At 42.5% G+C, this 17,195-nt stretch overlaps 1 protein-coding gene across 1 annotated transcript; it reads right to left on the bottom strand.

Moving 5' to 3' along the window:
- Positions 1-5,053: 5,053 nt before the first annotated feature.
- On the bottom strand, positions 5,054-5,446 carry LOC145818685 (uncharacterized). Its single transcript, XM_082912916.1, has one exon. The coding sequence runs from the start codon at positions 5,444-5,446 to the stop codon at positions 5,054-5,056; it is 393 nt and encodes a 130-aa protein (XP_082769042.1).
- Positions 5,447-17,195: the final 11,749 nt, after the last annotated feature.

Here is a 17,195-nt window from a genome sequence, read left to right as displayed (position 1 = left end):
ATTGAACATAATATAATGATCTAAATTATTCTAACATCAATAATGATAGCGCAACGTAATCAATGGCGGATGGGTAGGACTGGCCTGAGTCTTCAGTGAGTTTGCTGGTTATTGAATCCTCGACGCGTGCCTGCAAAAAGGTCCAAAGGTGGAAGTAGTCCCCCGACGGACACTCCGACGATCAAGTTAGGTTAGGGAAGATAGTAATTGGTTCGAGAGAAAGAGAAGAAGGGGATGAAAAACCTAACCTCCAACGTATCTCCAAGGCTTCCTTATATCCTTTACTCATCATTTCCTTGTCCATTCCCAGCTGTCTTGTTGGCCGAAAGTCTATAGTCTAGTTGACATTGTTCATGGTGATTCTGCATACTCCGGCGTGAAGGGCTTGCTGCATTTGATGCTACGATGGCCTTATTAAATGGCTGCTATGTGGGTACAATAACGTTGTAGGATCTTTGTCTGCTTATGTAGCTAATTTCCTGTCTGATAGGTGTTTGAATACTATTGGTCCTGGCTCAGCATTGGCTGGCTGGTCCCTGGGCCATGGGTTGGGCCCCTGAACCTTGGGCCATAGGCTAGGCCCTCTTGGGTTATTGGTCCTAGCCCAACATTGCCTAGCTGGTCCCTAGGCCATGGGCTGGGCCCTCTTGGGCGGTGCCCATCAGTAGTTCTCCATTCCCGAGTGCAACTTTAGTCCAACGAAGGGAATATGAAAAATGAAAGTAGTCCCCCAAGGCAAGGAAGGAAATAGAGGGTGGGTGGGTGGGTGAGTGTTGCGTGCGAGGGTGGCCGAGCGTGAGGTACGATCGATCGACAAGGTGTGGTGACTGTCAGGCCGGCCGACCGAGAAGGTGGTCTATCGTGGTGGACAACCAACCAACCGACAAGATGGTCGACTATCAGGATAGCTGACCGCGAAGGTGGCCGAGCATGGTGAATGACAGACCGACAAGGGTGGGCAATCGTCAGGATGGATAACTGCGAAGGTGGCTGAGCGTGGTAGACGATCGACCAACCGACAAGATGGTCAACCGTTAAGATAGTGTTAATGGGGCATGAATGGGCGCGGGCCTTGAGGGATAAAAACACACATGATGATGTGAAGTGGAAAAGACAGGGAAAAGAAAGATAATTAATGGTGGCGGCGTAGCGCGTTTATGCGCGTAGAGTGATTTGCACCGTTGATTAAGATATTGTACCGTTGATGGAGAGTGAAAGGGTTTTTTATAGTGGGGGATTTCAAAAAGGTGGAGGTTTTGTCTTGGCTGTTGGGTTTTAAACTGTCAAAGTTTTACCAAGATCCGTGGGATACAGGCAAACCTTGGGCATTTGGGCTTGTGCGATTTACGTATCTAATTACGAGAAACTGACAGATCCTAGACTTTTCTTCATTCATCTCGTGTGATTCTCCCTTATTTTCTTGCTCTCCTCGTTTGAGGCGATTTACAAGAACATGAGGGAGATGGCACAAGAGAGAGCCTCTGCCTTGATGTCGGACGCTTTGGGTGAAGATGACGGGATTGCTTTAGTAAAGAAGTATAGGAAAGAGAGGTTAGGGGAAAGAAGGAAGGACAAGCCACCACGGCTTGTTCCAGCCACAATGATATCGGCCGTCTAACCATTGAGCCGAATGGCCCCTAACCATTGGCACATCGAGGCAGATACGTCAACGCTAACAGCGGGGGATTTGGAGGGACTGCGGATTAAGTATTAGATCCCCACAAATATGGAGTAGAGAGTGCTGCTGGCGACCGAGAGGGCGTCAGACATGAGTCCCTAGTAGTTTACGTTGTATGAAGAGGCAATTCGTGGGGGTTTGAGGTTACCAATTTCCTAAGTTGTCATTGATGTGCTAAATTGGCTAGAGGTGGTGCTAGGCCAGCTGACACCCGACACATGGAAGATTCTGATGGCGTGCGTAATCGTCTAGCTGCGAGCGACCGATAAGAGAGTGATATCGGTGGAGAAGTTGTTCTCCTATTACAAGGCTTCCTGTCAGCAGGAGACGTAGGTAACCCTGCAAACAGTGGCGGGCAGAGGGTTGGTCACGGGGTTACCTTCATCGGTCAAAAGGTGGCGGGCGAAGTGGTTTTTTGTATCAAAGAATAGGGAGAGGGGGTTATGAACAATGTGGAAAGTCCCCACCAAATCGCTGGAACTGAAGTTAGACGCTGCGGTGGAGGGCAGGGTAAAGTAGGTAAAGTAGTGGAGGGAGAAAGATGAGTTGAAGTGGGATGAATTGGTGAAGCCCTCTGCCCTATTTGCTATGGGCTTGGGGCCAGAGCATGCAGAGGGAGATCTGATGCCTAAAGAGATGGAGGCAATAAGGAAGGGCTAGAAAGAAAAGGATAGGAGGATCCTGGCGGTGTTAGAGAAATACAAGGAAAAAGAGTTGGGACCGGCACCGAAGGCGGTGGTAGAAAGGGTGGCACACCCAAGGCCTAAGCCATTGGCAGGCAAGGACCTGAGTACTTTTGAGCCGCTGAAAGCACTAGTGGACCCGCTGAAGGAGAGGAGTAGGGTAGAAATAGAGAAGGTATTGAGGAAGAAAAGGAAGATAGGGATAGAGGGTGGAGAGAGATGGGCCGCTCGGAAGAAAAGTAAAGAAACGGAGGCGGTGGCGAGAGGCGAGGCGGAAGTGGGGCCTAGACCAGGGGTGGTTGTTGAGAAAGAGTCTGAGCCCCCAATTGTATGGATGGTGGAGATGGAAGGAACAAAGGAATAGCAGGGGGAGGAACATACTTGCAATGTTTTGGCGCTAGAGAGAAAGAGAGTGTGGTAGAGAGGAAGGTAGGAGAGGAGAGCCCTGCCCAAGCGAGCATGATGGTTGGAGTTAGGAGAACGGCTGCTCCATATTTAGGAGAAGTAGTTGGGCTGTCGCCAATAGGGGAGAAGAGCCTGCCAATGTGTTGAGTAATACACGAGTGGCAGTAGAACGATTACTGGGAACGATAGAAGATGCAGTAGGCAGAGACGTCTCTAGGTTTGGGGAGGTTGACTTGATAAGAGCATTCTGTTCTGCCCAAATGGAATCGCTGACATTGGCAGCGGCGTTTGTAGGCAAGGGCGTGGGAGCAAAGATGGAGGTGTACCCACTCAAAGCGCAGTTGGGGAAAACCTATGTAGAGTTGGGGACGGCGAACGTGTGCGCTGGCGAAAAGCGGCTTAAAGTGCTTGCTACCAAGGGCTGAAGCACGCGCAAAAGGCCAAGAACATGGAGGTGTTGGTAGTGGTTCAGGGCTTCGTAGCAAAACGTGCTAAGGGAGGAGAGGAGGAAGCCAAGGCGCAACTGGTAGAGGCCAGGGCGCAGCTGGGCGAGAAGGCAATGGAGTTGGCTGCAGAGTAGAGACGAGCCCAAGAAAGCTAAACGGCTTATGAGACCGCAAAGGAGAGATTGGAAGAAGCGCTAGTCAACAATGAAAAGCTATGTGAGGCATCTCTGAAGGAGAAGGAAGAGGCGGACGCACGGGCGGCAGAGTTGGCGAAGGCCTTGGAGGAAGAAAGGGTCAAGTCAGCAGAGTTAGCCAAGATGATGGCGTCGGAGAGGGCTGCTTACCCAGATTTGTACACCGCTGCAGTGGAATAGTTTAAGCTATCACATGAGTTTCAAATAGTGGTCGACACAGCTGTGGCGAGGAGCTTGGCCAGAGAGGGGGAATGTGGTGCTGGGCCGTTAATAATGACTGCTGCCGAAATGGTGGAGGGACAAACCAAGGCAGACATAATCCAGAACTTTGAACTATCCGATTATTACAAGCATGAGATGAGCATGTATTGGGATAGTGGATGGGTGAGTTTCCAGCAGAGTCCAGTAGAGCTCTTTCCAAACATCAACGTCACCCTCTTAAAGCTAAGAAAAAAAGATATTGCTCAGACTCCCCTAGATGAGGATATTAAGGAAGAAGATCTAGCATCTAGTGCGGAGGAAAGAGATGGAGGTGGAGAGGATTGAAGACTTAGCTTTGTTGCCAATAGTCTTACACTCTTTGTTTTGCTGTGACTTGTATTTGTAAGGATTTAAATTGCACTTGTGTAAAGAATTTTGGATTTTGGAAGAATTTTTATGTTGAACTATAAAGACTGTTTTTCGAGTTGGTGGTGTAATAATCTGTTTCTATTGCTGTTTGGCTTTTGTAGAGATGAATTGTTTTGGCTTTGTTGGTTTATTTGAAAAAAGGAATAAAGATAGATTTTTGAGGATTGTAAAAACAAACTTTGTAAAAGATGTGATTATATAAAAACTAGATTTGTGAATTTAAAAACTGCCTAAGTAAACACGTGATTATTGTTGTATATACACCATGCGTTAACTGGAAGGCGTAGTAGACTTAGTTTGATTGAGGTTTGCTGGACTTAGTTTGGCTGAGGCTTGTGGTGCTCAGTCTAGCTAAGACTTGCTTGGCTCAGTCTGGTTGAGCTCTTTGGGCTCAGTCTGGCTGAGGCTTGCTAGGCTCAGTTTGGCTGAGCTCTTTGGGCTCAGTCTGGATAAGGTTGGGAGGGCTAAGTCTCAGTCTGGCTGAGCTCTTCAGGCTCAGTTTCATTGAGGCTTGCTAGGCTCAGTCTAGCCAAGCGCTTTGGGTTCAGTCTGGTTGAGGCTTGGAAGACGCAGTGTGGACGAGCTCTTTGGGCTCAATCTTGTGCAAATTGTTCAACACTAATAATGGAGGGGGAATAACTTTGTCATTAATATGCAGTAGTGCCATTGAAAGCGTGTACATTTTATTGAAATGACAAAAAATAAACAGGTGGATTGATTAGTGTAATGAACAAAACAACAGGGGAAGACTCTGTTTTATTGGAAATACCGCTTCAAGCGTTCAACATTCCATAGGTGAGGGAGGTCTCTGCCTTCCATATCTTGCAGATGGTAAGTGCCTGGACGCGGTCTGGATTTGACAATGTAAAGGCTTTCTCACTTAGCTACGAGCTTCCCTTCGGTCGGGTCTTTGGTGGCAAGAGTTGCTTCTCGTAGGACTAAGTCTCCCACTGCAAATTCCTTGGGTTGGACTCTGCGATTATAGTGCTGCCTTACTTTCTACTGGTATGAAGCCAGTCAAATAGTAGCTGTTTCTCGCAGTTCTTCGATGAGGTACAAATCGACCTTTTGAAATTCTTCGTTCAGTTGTGGATCGGAATAGAGGATCATGGCAGTCAGTAGGCCAACTTCCACGGGGAAAACTACCTTGGTGTCGTATGTTAAACGAAAAAGGGTCTTTGTAGTGGGGGTTTTGGCTATCATTCGATAGGCCGATAGCACGTTTGGTAACTCCTCTACCCAGAGTCCCTTGGCAGCCTCCAACTTGGTTTTGACTATTTTCAACAGAGATCGGTTGGTGACTTTCACCTGGCCCGTAAGCTTGGGGGTGGCCAGGGGAAGAAAAACAAGTCTTGATGTTGAGTTCTTTGCAGAATTCTCTGAATTTGGCGTTGTTGAACTGCTTGCCATTGTCGGAGACGATGGCTTGAGGAACCCCGCAGTGGCACATAATAGACTGCCAAATGAACCTGGTGGTATTTCACTTGGTAATCTTGGCTAGGGGCTCTGCTTCCACCCACTTTGTGAAGTAATCGATGGCAACCGTGGCAAACTTTACTTGGCCTCAGTCGGTTGGCAAGGGGCCTACGAGATCGATTCCCTACTTGGCGAAGGGATAAGGATTGTTGAGCATAATTAGCTCTGTTGGAGGGGCGTGATGGATGTTGGCGAACCTTTGGCACTTGTGACATTTGAGTACAAAGTCGATGGTGTCTTGGTTAAGCGTGGGCCAAAAGTAACCTATGCAAAGGATTTTATGGGCTAAAGACCATCCCCTATAATGGTTACCACAAACCCCTTCATGGATTTCTCTCATCACATAGGTAACTTGGTCAGCATTTAGACATCTGAGGTATGGTCGTGAGAATCCCTACTTGTACAAGATGCCATTGATAATGACATAATTAGATGACCGAGCCCTGATCTTGCTTGCCTCTTGTTGATTCTTTGGTAGAACTCCATGTTCTAAGAATGGGATAATGTCTTGGACCCACGGGATGGGCTCGTCCTAAAGTGAACCTCTTGTTGATCTGGTGAAACGGCTGGGTGGGTCAGGTATTCAATTCGGATACCGTTGCTGAGGTCTGATTGGTTCGCTAACTAGGCCATTTCGTCTGCTTGGGAATTCTCTGACCTGGGGACATGCTTGATGTGAAAACTATTAAAGAGGTGGGTGAGGGGAAGAGTGATGTCCCTATAGGATCGCATTGTTCCCTCTTTTGTGTCGAACTCGCCGGTTATCTATCCGACGACCAATCGAGAGTCACTGGACACTCGAAGATGAGCGACCCCAATGTCTCTGGACAACTGAAGACCTGCTATTAGGGCCTCATATTCGACTTTGTAGTTGCTCGCGACAAACAGGAATTAGAGAGCACATTTAAAGTATTCACTCTCTAGGGTGGTGAGGATTAAGCCAGCTCCACTACCTTCTTTGCTGGATGAACCGTTACCACTGAGAATCTAGGAGTAGAGGTCCTCTATATCAGTGATGGCGTGTACTGGTGGAGAGGGTATGTCTAGAGCAAGGTTGGTGAACTCCAGGATGAAATCTGTGACAGCCTAGCCTTTTATAGCTGTGTGGGGTTGGTAGGAGATCTTGTATTGACTTAATTCAACAGACCACTGCATGAGTCTGCCTGATGACTCAGGTTGTTGCATAACTTTTTTCAAAGGCTGGTCAGTGAGAATCACTATAGAATGTGCTTGAAAGTAGGGTCGGAGGCGTCTGGAGGTGATGATTACAGTGAGAGCCACCTTCTCCAATAAGGGATAATTTTGTTCTGCCCCCTCGAAGTGTGCGACTAATGTAATAAACTAGAGACTAGACTGAGTCTTTTTCTCCAACTAGGACAGCGCAAATTGCAGTGTGGGAGATGGCTAAGTGAAGAAGGATGGCCTCCCCTGGGATTGCTTGAGAGAGGAGGGGAGGGTTCACCATGCACTATTTTAGTTGTTGGAATGCGTCCTCGGACTCGGTATTCCAATCGAAAGTCTGTCTAAGCACCTTGAAGAACGGAAGGTACTTGTCGGTTGCCCTTGATATAAAGCAATTGAGGGCGGCTACTCTGCCTGTGCGCCGCTGAACCTCTTTGACCATTCTGGTAGATTGTATCTCTATTAAGGCCTTGATCTTTTTTGAGTTGGCCTCAATGTCTCTATGGCTGACCATGAACCTCAAAACTTTCTAGACCCAACACTGAAGGCGCACTTCTCGGGATTTAGCTTCATCTTATACTTTTACAAGGCTTGGAAGGTTTCTCGTAGGTTTTCTAATTGATCGGATGGAAGTTTGCTTTTGACGAGCATGGCATCGACATAGACCTCCATGTTCCGACCTATCTAGCTTTTGAAAATGGCATTAACCAAGCATTGGTAAGTGGCCCCCGCATTCTTCAAACCGATGACATTACATGGTAGTGATAAATCCCTCTGTCGGTGATGAAAGAGGTGTGCTCCTAGTCAGCTGCGTGCATTAAGATTTGATTGTAACCTGAGAAAGCATCCATGAAGCTAAGCATCTGGTGCCTCGCCGTTGGGTCGACCAATAGATCTATCCTAGGTAGTGGGTAGCTATCTTTAGGGCAAACTCGGTTGAGGTCGGAATAGTCGATGCAAAGTCTTCATTTGCCATTACTTTTGCGGACCAAGACCACATTGGATAACCATTTAGGATAGTCCATGTTTCTATTGAATTGGGCCTTCAACAGCTTGCCCACCTTAGCAGTGATGAGATTGTTACGCTCTGGATAAAAGATGCATTGCTTTCGGCGGAACAGTTGAAACTGGGGCTCAATACCGAGGCGATGAGTAATAAAAGAAAGGTTAATACCCGACATGTCTGAGTAAGTCCAAGCAAAGACATCATTATGCTCGGCTAAGAGAGCTGTAAGGGCAGCCTTGGCTTGAGGGGGTAGCTAGTTGCCAATCTTAGCCGTCTTCGTCAGGTCGGTGGAATCATTGGGTACGTTATCTAGTTCTTCCACTGGTTTCCCTCAGATTAGCTCTTCCTCGTCTCTGACGTCAAGGCCTTCTATGATCATAGCCTCTCTCATCTTGACCTCCTTTAACGAGACGACATAGCATTCTCTGGCCACCGTCTGTTCACTCCTCACTGTGTCGACCCCTTGATCAGTCAAAAATTTTAAGGCCAAATGGTATGTGGAGGTCACAGCTTGGAAGGCGTTGAGAGTTGTGCGTCCAAGTATGATGTTATAAGCGGAAGAATAGTCAATGATGAGGAAAGTGAGGAGTTTTGTAAAGTGCTGTGGATACTCTCTGATGGTGATTGGAAGGTCGATGGAGCCTAGGAAGGTCACCCGATCCCCGGTGAAGCCAAGCAGAGGGGTCTGTTAAGGCGACATCTTTTCTTCCTCGATCTTGAGTTGTCGGTAGGTGTTGAGGAAGATAATGTCTGAGGAGGTGCCATTATCGACAAGTACTCGTTTGACTTTGTAGTTTGATAAGAGAGCAGAAATGACTAGAGGGTCATCGTGGGGATAGCAAAGGCCCGTGCAATCCGCCTCCGTAAAAGTGATCGGCTCAGACCATTGCATGGGTTGTCACTTTCTTATTGGAGCCTTGCCTAATTTTTCTAAGCTCAGCTCGCTGTGTTGACCGAGATGGTTTGCCGCACGCGAGCCCTCTAGCGATGATTCTAATCTTGCCTACTAGGGAGGCAGGACCGTCTTATGCTCGGGGTTGTTGTGGAGCCCGGTCATCCTGTCGCCTAGGTGGTTCAAGCTATCTAGGAAGGGTGTGCTGGTCATTGTGCCTTGGGGGGTCAATCCTAGGCCTTTGGTGGGGACCTGTTGCTGTGAACCAGTTGAGGCACCCCTGGCGGATCAAATCCTCAACTTGGTCTTTAAGGTTGACACATTCTTCAGTGGTATGGCTGTGGTCATGATGAAAATGGCAATACTTAGATTGGTCTTGCCGGGTAGAGGGAGATTTTGAGGGTTAGGGCCATTTAAGGTTATAGTCACGTTGAATTTGATACAAGACTTGCTCCATAGGTGAGTTGAGAGGTGTGTACCATTCGAACCGAACAGGTGGTCGGGTAGAAGCTAGTTGGTCCAAGCGTAGGGGTAAGTATGTATATTGAAGAGGTCGATGAGTATATTGTGAGTGCTTGGGCTCAGGTTCTTTTCTCTTTTCCCTAGTTTGCAAGGCTTTAGATGTGGAGTCTTGACGAGTTGCCAGGGAGTCCTCAACATTTATGTATTTTTGGGCTTTGGCAAGAAGGGTGGCCATTGCGGTTAGGGGGTTTTTAGAAAAGGAAACGAGAAAATCCAACAGGTGTAATTCGGCCATGTAGGCTATGTGAATGACCTTGTCATCGTTTTCCTTCACTTGTAAGGCCTCTGTATTGAAACGGGTGACAAAGTTGCGTAGCGACTCTCCCTCAGTTTCTAAGATATTTAGCAGTTGAGTCGCCAGACGTCGTTGCCGCTGAACACTGATGAAATTGCTCAAGAAGGATTCGTTGAGCTGGTGAAAGAAAGTGACAGAGTCTAGGAGAAGCTGGCTGAACGAGAGTCGCGCCGACCCTTTTAACGTGATGGGAAAGCGCGACACATGATTTTGTCTAGAAAGGCATAGAGGGTCATAAACGTTCGATACGCTTCTACGTGGTCGATCGGATCGGTGGTACCATCGAAGGTGTCAACCGATGGCATTTTGAACTTAGGAGGTAGAGTTATATCTCTGATGAAAGCGGTAAAAGGCGAGTTGACGGTGGAAGAAGGTTTTTGCTGCATGTTCTGCATGACCCCTTGCAGCTGAACCTTCATAGCCCATAGTTTTTCATTCCAAACGGGGGCATTGTCCTCATAACCATGAATCGGGAGTTGAACACTGCTAGTCTCACCTTCATGGACAGCAGCATGATGAGGTAGAGGGTGGTTATGGAAAAATGATGGTCCCTCTTGACGGAGCTGCGAGCCTAGAGGAGAGGCACGCAGATCGTCAAGATTCGACGGTTGAGGCTAGAGGCCGAAAGGTGGAAATATTCCTTGGGACATATATGGTGGGAATTGGTGATGATTGTGGGTTTGTATCGTTGACCAGGGCTTGATTTTGTTCGGTCAACCGATTGATGCTGTTGGTGAGTTCTGCGAAATATAGAGGTGGATTATTTGGGTTGGAGGACTCAGCTTCAAGGTTACCAGCATTGTGTTGTGAAGCCATGGACCTTGTTGTGACCATCCACCCTAACGTAAGAGATGGGTGGTAACGGAGTTCCCTCTGGTGACAATGAACACAACTGTCTAACAGAGATGAGTTCGCACAGATGGCGCCAACTGATAGTGCTACGTAATCAATGGTGAATGGATAGGACTGGCCCAAGTCTTCAGTGAGTCTGCTGGTTATTGAATCCTCGACATGTGCCTTCAAAAAGGTCCAAAGGGGGAAGTAGTCTCTCGACGGACACTCTAACGATTAAGTTAGGTTAGGGTAGATAGTAATTGGTTAGAGAGAAAGAGAAGAAGGGAATGAAAACCTAACCTCCAACATATCTCCAAGGCTTCCTTATATCCTTTGCTCATCATTTTCTTGTCCATTCCCAGCTGTCTTGTCGGCGGAAAGTCTATAGTCTAGTTGACATCGTTCATGGTGATTTTGTATACTCCGGTGTGAAGGGCTTACTGTATTTAATGTTACGATGGCCTCATTAAATGGCTGATGTGTAGGTGCAATAACTTTGCAAGATGTTTGTCTGCTTATGTGGCTAATTCCCTGTTTGATAGGTGTTTGAGTACTATTGGTCCTAGCTTAGCATTGGCTGGCTGGTCCCTGGGCCATGGGCTGGGCCCCTGGACCTTGGGCCGTGCCTATCAAGTAACATTACAAATCCACCCTTATGAATCGGAATTTATTCAGAAAAAAAAATTAATGGCTTAGATTCATTTTATATTTGAACCCCACACTTCATTAATTCAATCTCTACCATACAAATACATTCGAGGTAAATTCTTGTTCTATAAGGGTGGGTTCCTAACATTTCTTTTAACATTATTCATTGAGTAATAGTTTTTAGAAAAACTTTTTAGTGAGAAACTTTACACATATTAGTAATTAAAATTGTAAACTTTTTAATGATTTCGTATTTTTTTTTATGTGACACCCACTAGGGTGTGATTATCTCAGAAAATTATTGGTTATTTGCAACAATAATTAAAGAAAAAAATTAATTATATCAAGATCCTTCAATTATTAGTAAATTTCATTTTTTTTTATATATTTTATATTTTTTTTTATCTATGAACTTATACATATTGACCCATTTAATTATGAAATTTAACAAATACATTTCTTCTGGAGGTGGTGAAAGTGATCTATTTTTACAGTTGATGTAACGATTGAAAAAAATTTGAACTTTTAATTTAGAGATCTGTATGGCGAATTTTTTTTTTTTTAAAAAAAATAGTTTCACAAGATGAGATTTTATGAAAGTTTTATGTAAGTTTCATAAATGAAGATGTTATGCTTGGTAAAATTTTCAAGGCAAAAATCTTTTGGACTAATTTTCTAAAATTCTTGAATTGAGTAGTGCTTTTGATTTTGTATTTTTTTTAAAAATACCTCTTGATGTCAGAAATTTTAAAATTTTTATATGTTATGACCATATGAGTCTTGTATATTGGATAAAAATTTCAAAATTAAATGATGAATATTTAATTTTATACAATTCACAGATTAATCGTTGTTCAGTTTAGTGTTAAAGCATAATTTGGAATTTAATTTGAATGCTGACTATTAGACATAAATTAATTGCTTGGTCCAGATTTAATTATATAAATAGTAAAGACTATCTTGAGTTAAGGTGTTTGTCGAATTCATTTGTTCATACCATACTGAATTGTTTGCTTTAGCCTTATTTATATGAATATTAAACATTATATGAAATTTTAATATTTGTGGTATGTTATATTTATTTAGGATAATGATTTATAAGTTCATTTTTTGATATATTTTCTAGACCTAGAGATGTGTTAAGAAAATAATTGGTTGATAACTGAGAGGGTAATTTTTGTAAAAATTGGGCCGAGCTGGGAGATGGTCATTATGGCCCACAATACGAAGGGCTGAGTAAAAAGGCCGTAAAATTACTCCGGCCCAAGAGAGGTACAGAATTACTCCGGCCCGAGATAAATGTAATGTTACTTCGGTCCAGCAGCGGCTTGGAGTTAGGTCGGTCGCAGAGTTAGTCCGGTCATGGCGTATTGTGGTTAGAACAGTCAGAACCTTGCTAGTCGATAGCTCGGTCTGAACACCATGGTTTGTACATAAGAGAACCGAGATAAGACGTAGCGAAAGGAAGAACCGAACTAAGGATAGTTCGGCCTACTCTGCGGCTCAACATAGCCATGATTACTTCGGTCATGTTGGAGTTCGGCCATGGTAAAAACCATCTCACTTGGTTTAAGCAGTGAGGGGGGTGTTGAAGGATAAGCATTATTTTTCAGGAGTATGAATCCTAGGAGGACTCTGCATGAAGGAGTAGAAGTCCTACTAGGATTGTGCCACACGAAACCTATAAAAGTTCACAAACATCACTTTTGGAGAGGTAACACACAACTTTGCTTTCTGAATACACGGAGCTTTTGTCTATTTGTCAAGCTTACTGACTTAGGCATCAGAGAGGTTTCCGGCACACACCCGCCGGCTAGCTCACGTTTGTGTTTCAGGTGATAAAGCGACGACGTACAGAGGAGCGCATACTTGATCAACAGGATTATACGAGAAAGTTTATTTCTTTCCCGTACAATTGGCGCCGTCTGTGGGAATTGCAGACAGAACAAAACCTCTTGACTAAAGCTTCTCCTCTTTACAAACAATGGCGCACATTGAAGAATTGCCACATTCCGCCATCGACGGGCAAACTCCAGATGGGGGAGCAAGGCGTGAAAGATTACCTTCTATCCCTCCCATGGCAGATTTGGAGCCCCAACGACATAACCCCAGGAGAGATACTAGGGGAAGACGGACTCACAGCCCCCGTCAATCTCGTTCGCAAAGTCCTGACAGACAAAGACGGAGGATTGATCCTCAAGCTCTGGAAGATCGCGTGAAGGAGCAAGATGAATTAATAAGGAAGATGGCGGCGGACATGGAGGCCTTATCCGGGCTATTGGTACAGAGCATATTGGCAAAGTCCACTTGATCCATGTACGGAGTATTTCTACGTCATTTAGCCAGACAAATCAACATTTCCAACACAGAATAACTACACAGAGTTTATCAAATGACTAGAGTAATTAAATGAATCAACAATGAATAATTTCACAAAATTTATCAAGCGATCAGAATAATTAAGAGGAGTACAAATTTATGGGAATTAAAAATAAACTCTTTGCAAAGAGAATTTAGGGAAGCATATTGTATACCACCAAATTACCTCAAATCAATCGCCTCCATCTCCAACACTCGAATCTTGATATTTCTCCATGAATCTCTAAAGTGGCATAAGGTATGTAAGGTTTCACAAAATCTACAACTCTCTTCCTTTACGAAAATGCTTACACTCACTCTATACACTCTTAATCTAAACTCAAAATTTCTATAATCTAAGAGAGAACAAAATGAGAGAAATAGAGATATGGATGGACCAAGAAGAAGAATGATAAAAATGGTTGAGAGGTGAGCTCAATTTATAGGCAAGGATACTTGGGACAAAAGAAAAAGAAAAATAATAAAATAAAGTTTACTTGGTGGGCAAGAAAGGGGTGCACTTGGTGCTCGTGCCTCTAGAATGCCATAATTACAAGCCTTGAGAATTGATCCCTCACGCTCTCCTAGGTTGGCCAGCTATGGGAAAGGGAAATAGAGAATATTTTATTCAATATATGTGTACTATGGACATATTCCTAATGTATATATATAGAATTGGTACCAAGGTCATCATTGCTCCAAGATTTCAAGGGATTTGTTTGTACTAAAGTACAATGATTATGGCCTACGAGGTATGATGGCTATCCATGTGCTCAAGATTTTGGGAAGATTTTCCTATTTATTATGTGTACAAATTCCATAGATATTGTGTACAAAAAGATTTGATGAATAAGAGGTACAAATATATATATATATATATACAATGGTACTAACTTGGGGTCCAAGAAAGGAAATTTACTTGGTGCCCAAGAATAATGAAAAAAAAAAAATTAGAAAACAAAGGAGATGAATAATAATGAGGTGAAGATAAAAAGAGATAAAATAAATAGAGAAAATAAATTAGATTCTCATCTAAATATCTTACCACCAAACTACCACTAATATCTCTCATTAAAATATTAATACCTCAAAAATACGGGATTTCACACATTTTGAAGGAAGTGGGTTAATGTATTTAACTATTAATAGTCGAGATTGTGATAATTGGATTGGGTGTATGTATTACACACGTGTATTATTGATGTTGGTTAGCTTGTTATGTTTGTAATGTGATGTTGTTTGGGGGTCTGTTTTCCACCGTATTGAGTTGGCAAAGTGTGGTGCCTTGACAGAGGTTTCCTCGTCCCTTCTGGTTTGCGCTCAGTAAAGTGTGAAAGGGGGTCCGTTTCCCGCCGTATTTGAGCCGACAAAGCGTGGTGCCTTGTGATAGGTTTTTCGTCCCTTCTAATTTGCGCTCGGTAAAGTATGACCTGGGGGGCACCCCCTTCCTGGTGAGGCCAGTAAAGTGTTATGCGTTATATGTGTTGTGGAATCTACCATTCGTGTTGTATGTCGGTGGAGATGAAATTGGGCGTATGCATTATACTCAGTTATTTATTTTTAAATATATGCGTTATTGGTTTTTGTGTTATGGTTGTCTTTTAGCCCTTGGGCCTATGACTAGGGAAGACAGCAGATGTATTGGTGTGTAGATGCGTGTGGTGTAGTGAGATGTGGGGTTGAGTTAATGACTTGCATGTGGGGTTATATTTTCAAAACAGATGTTTAAGTGAGATTCCCTTATGTTAACTTGAGATTTCCTTATGTTAACATGGAAAGTTTTATCAAAGAAAGAATGGGGTTTTGAAATGTTATCTTTTGGAAGTAATAATAAGAATGTAAAAGGAAATAAATGGTTTTCATACTGTGTTGTGTCAAGAGGAAAGTTTTGGGAAGAAACGTATTTATATGAGTATACTTTCGGATATTAACTGTCATACTACTTATATGGTATATCATGGTGTATGCATGATCATTTTTATCTATATGTTGTAATTGGTTAGGATCTTTGAGATCTCTACTGGGTTTAGTGCTCATCCCACGTGTTGATAAATTTTTCAGGTATAACATTGGAAAATTGTTCGGGACCTAATGTCTTTTACTTTGTTGGCCATGGGGCCGTTTATTTGTTGGCTGAGAGCCTTGTATTGTACAAGGGTAAACCCCTTTTGTTTTTGTTTATTGTTATTCAATGTAAGCCTAAGGGTAATGTACCATATCTTATTTATATATTATCACCGTTGTCGTGAGAGAATGTTACTATTTATTTTGTATATGTTCGTGAATGGATGCAATCTTTTAAAATGGTAATAATATAAGGATTTGGAAATGAATTCGGGTAATAAAAGTCAAGGCGTTACACTGGCAAGGCAACCATCGGGTCAGATCTAGAGGAGGATCGAAAAGAAGGAGATTGGACAAATGGAGGAACCACTGCCATCTCCTTTTCTTCTTCGAAACAATTCTAGAGAAAAAATAATGCACGACACTGTTAGTAAAGGAAAATGAGACATATTTTCGAGTTCCATAACATAATCGCTTTTGAGCACATATTACGAAATAAACTGAAATTTTGACCCCAAAAAAAAAAAAAGGCTGAACATGATGGTTGTGAGAATGGTTAGGTATAAAAGGAAAGTTTTCTACTAATGGAACACGTTTAAGTTACTTAATTGTTATCTAATTAATTTCTAAAAATTTGAGACATGAAAAATAAAAAATTTTAAAATATTACTTTTAAGTTTCTTTATAGTGATGATAAAAAATAATATCTTAATTAATTAATTTTTAAATAAATTATCAACCAACACATGACCGTCCACCCCAAGTCTTCCATTTAAAATGCCCCACTCTATAACTAATATAAATATAATAAACACAACTGAAATTGGTACCTTGTGTCCTCCTCTTTGTCTTCGTCCTCCTACTCTTTCTTCTTGGCCATCGTAATTATCAAAACTCAAATTAATATTGTTTAGTGATTGTGATGTTTTTTAATAGGGTAAATTATACAAATAGTTCATACAGTTTAGACGACGTGTCAATTTAGTCCATATTGTTTCAATTTGCTTAATTTTACCCATTAATTTGACAAATTGTGTCATTTTAGTCCAATAAATAGCGGTTGTTAAGCTTGGTAGACAGAAAGTCAGACTATGTGTCAATTTGGTTATTGTAGTTTACATAATATGTCAATTTGTTCCCTGTCAAAATCGAACAAATTAAAATACTAGGGACTAAATTGACACATTGTGTAAATTGCAGGGACCAAATTGACATATTGTGTATACTTTCCGTCCACCAAACTTAACAACCATTATTTATTGGACTAAAATGACACAATCTATTAAATTAATGGGCAAATCGAACAAATTAAAATAACACGGATCAAATTGATACATCGTGTAAATTATAGGGACCATTTACATAATTTACCTTTTTTAATATTACTTTTATGTTTGGAAAATAAAAAATAAATAGAGGTTGGTCATTGGACTAGAGGAAGGGGAGAGAGTCTTTTCATTAAAATTTATTTATTCCTAAACAAACAAAGAATTAACATTTAACCGTTATAAATATAATAAATACAATTGAAATTAGTACCTTGTGGTTGTCCTCTTGGTATTCGTCCTCCTACTCTTTCTTCTTGGTCTTTGGTATTAAATAAACTCAAATTAATATTATTTAGCGATTGTGATGTTTTTTAGTATTTCTTTTATGTTTTGAAAATAAAAAATAAATAGAAGTTGGTCATTGGAGAAGAGAGCCTTTGATTAAAGTTTGAATTTATTTATTACCAAGCAAATAAAGAATTAACATTTGACCGTTAAAAGTCATCGGAAATGGCCCATAACTTGTAGTAATGTTATCGGTTAGGGCTTTTATAATGTACCCTTAAGTGCTCCTTTTCCTAAAGTCATTAGAAATGGGCCATGAGAAGTAGAAG

This window comes from Camellia sinensis, chromosome 2 (genome assembly GCF_055761805.1).
Source record: "Camellia sinensis isolate YWXY chromosome 2, ASM5576180v1, whole genome shotgun sequence".
Taxonomy (NCBI): Eukaryota; Viridiplantae; Streptophyta; class Magnoliopsida; order Ericales; family Theaceae; genus Camellia; species Camellia sinensis.
Note: the sequence above shows the minus strand (reverse complement) of the source record. Positions and strands in the feature narration are given on the sequence as shown.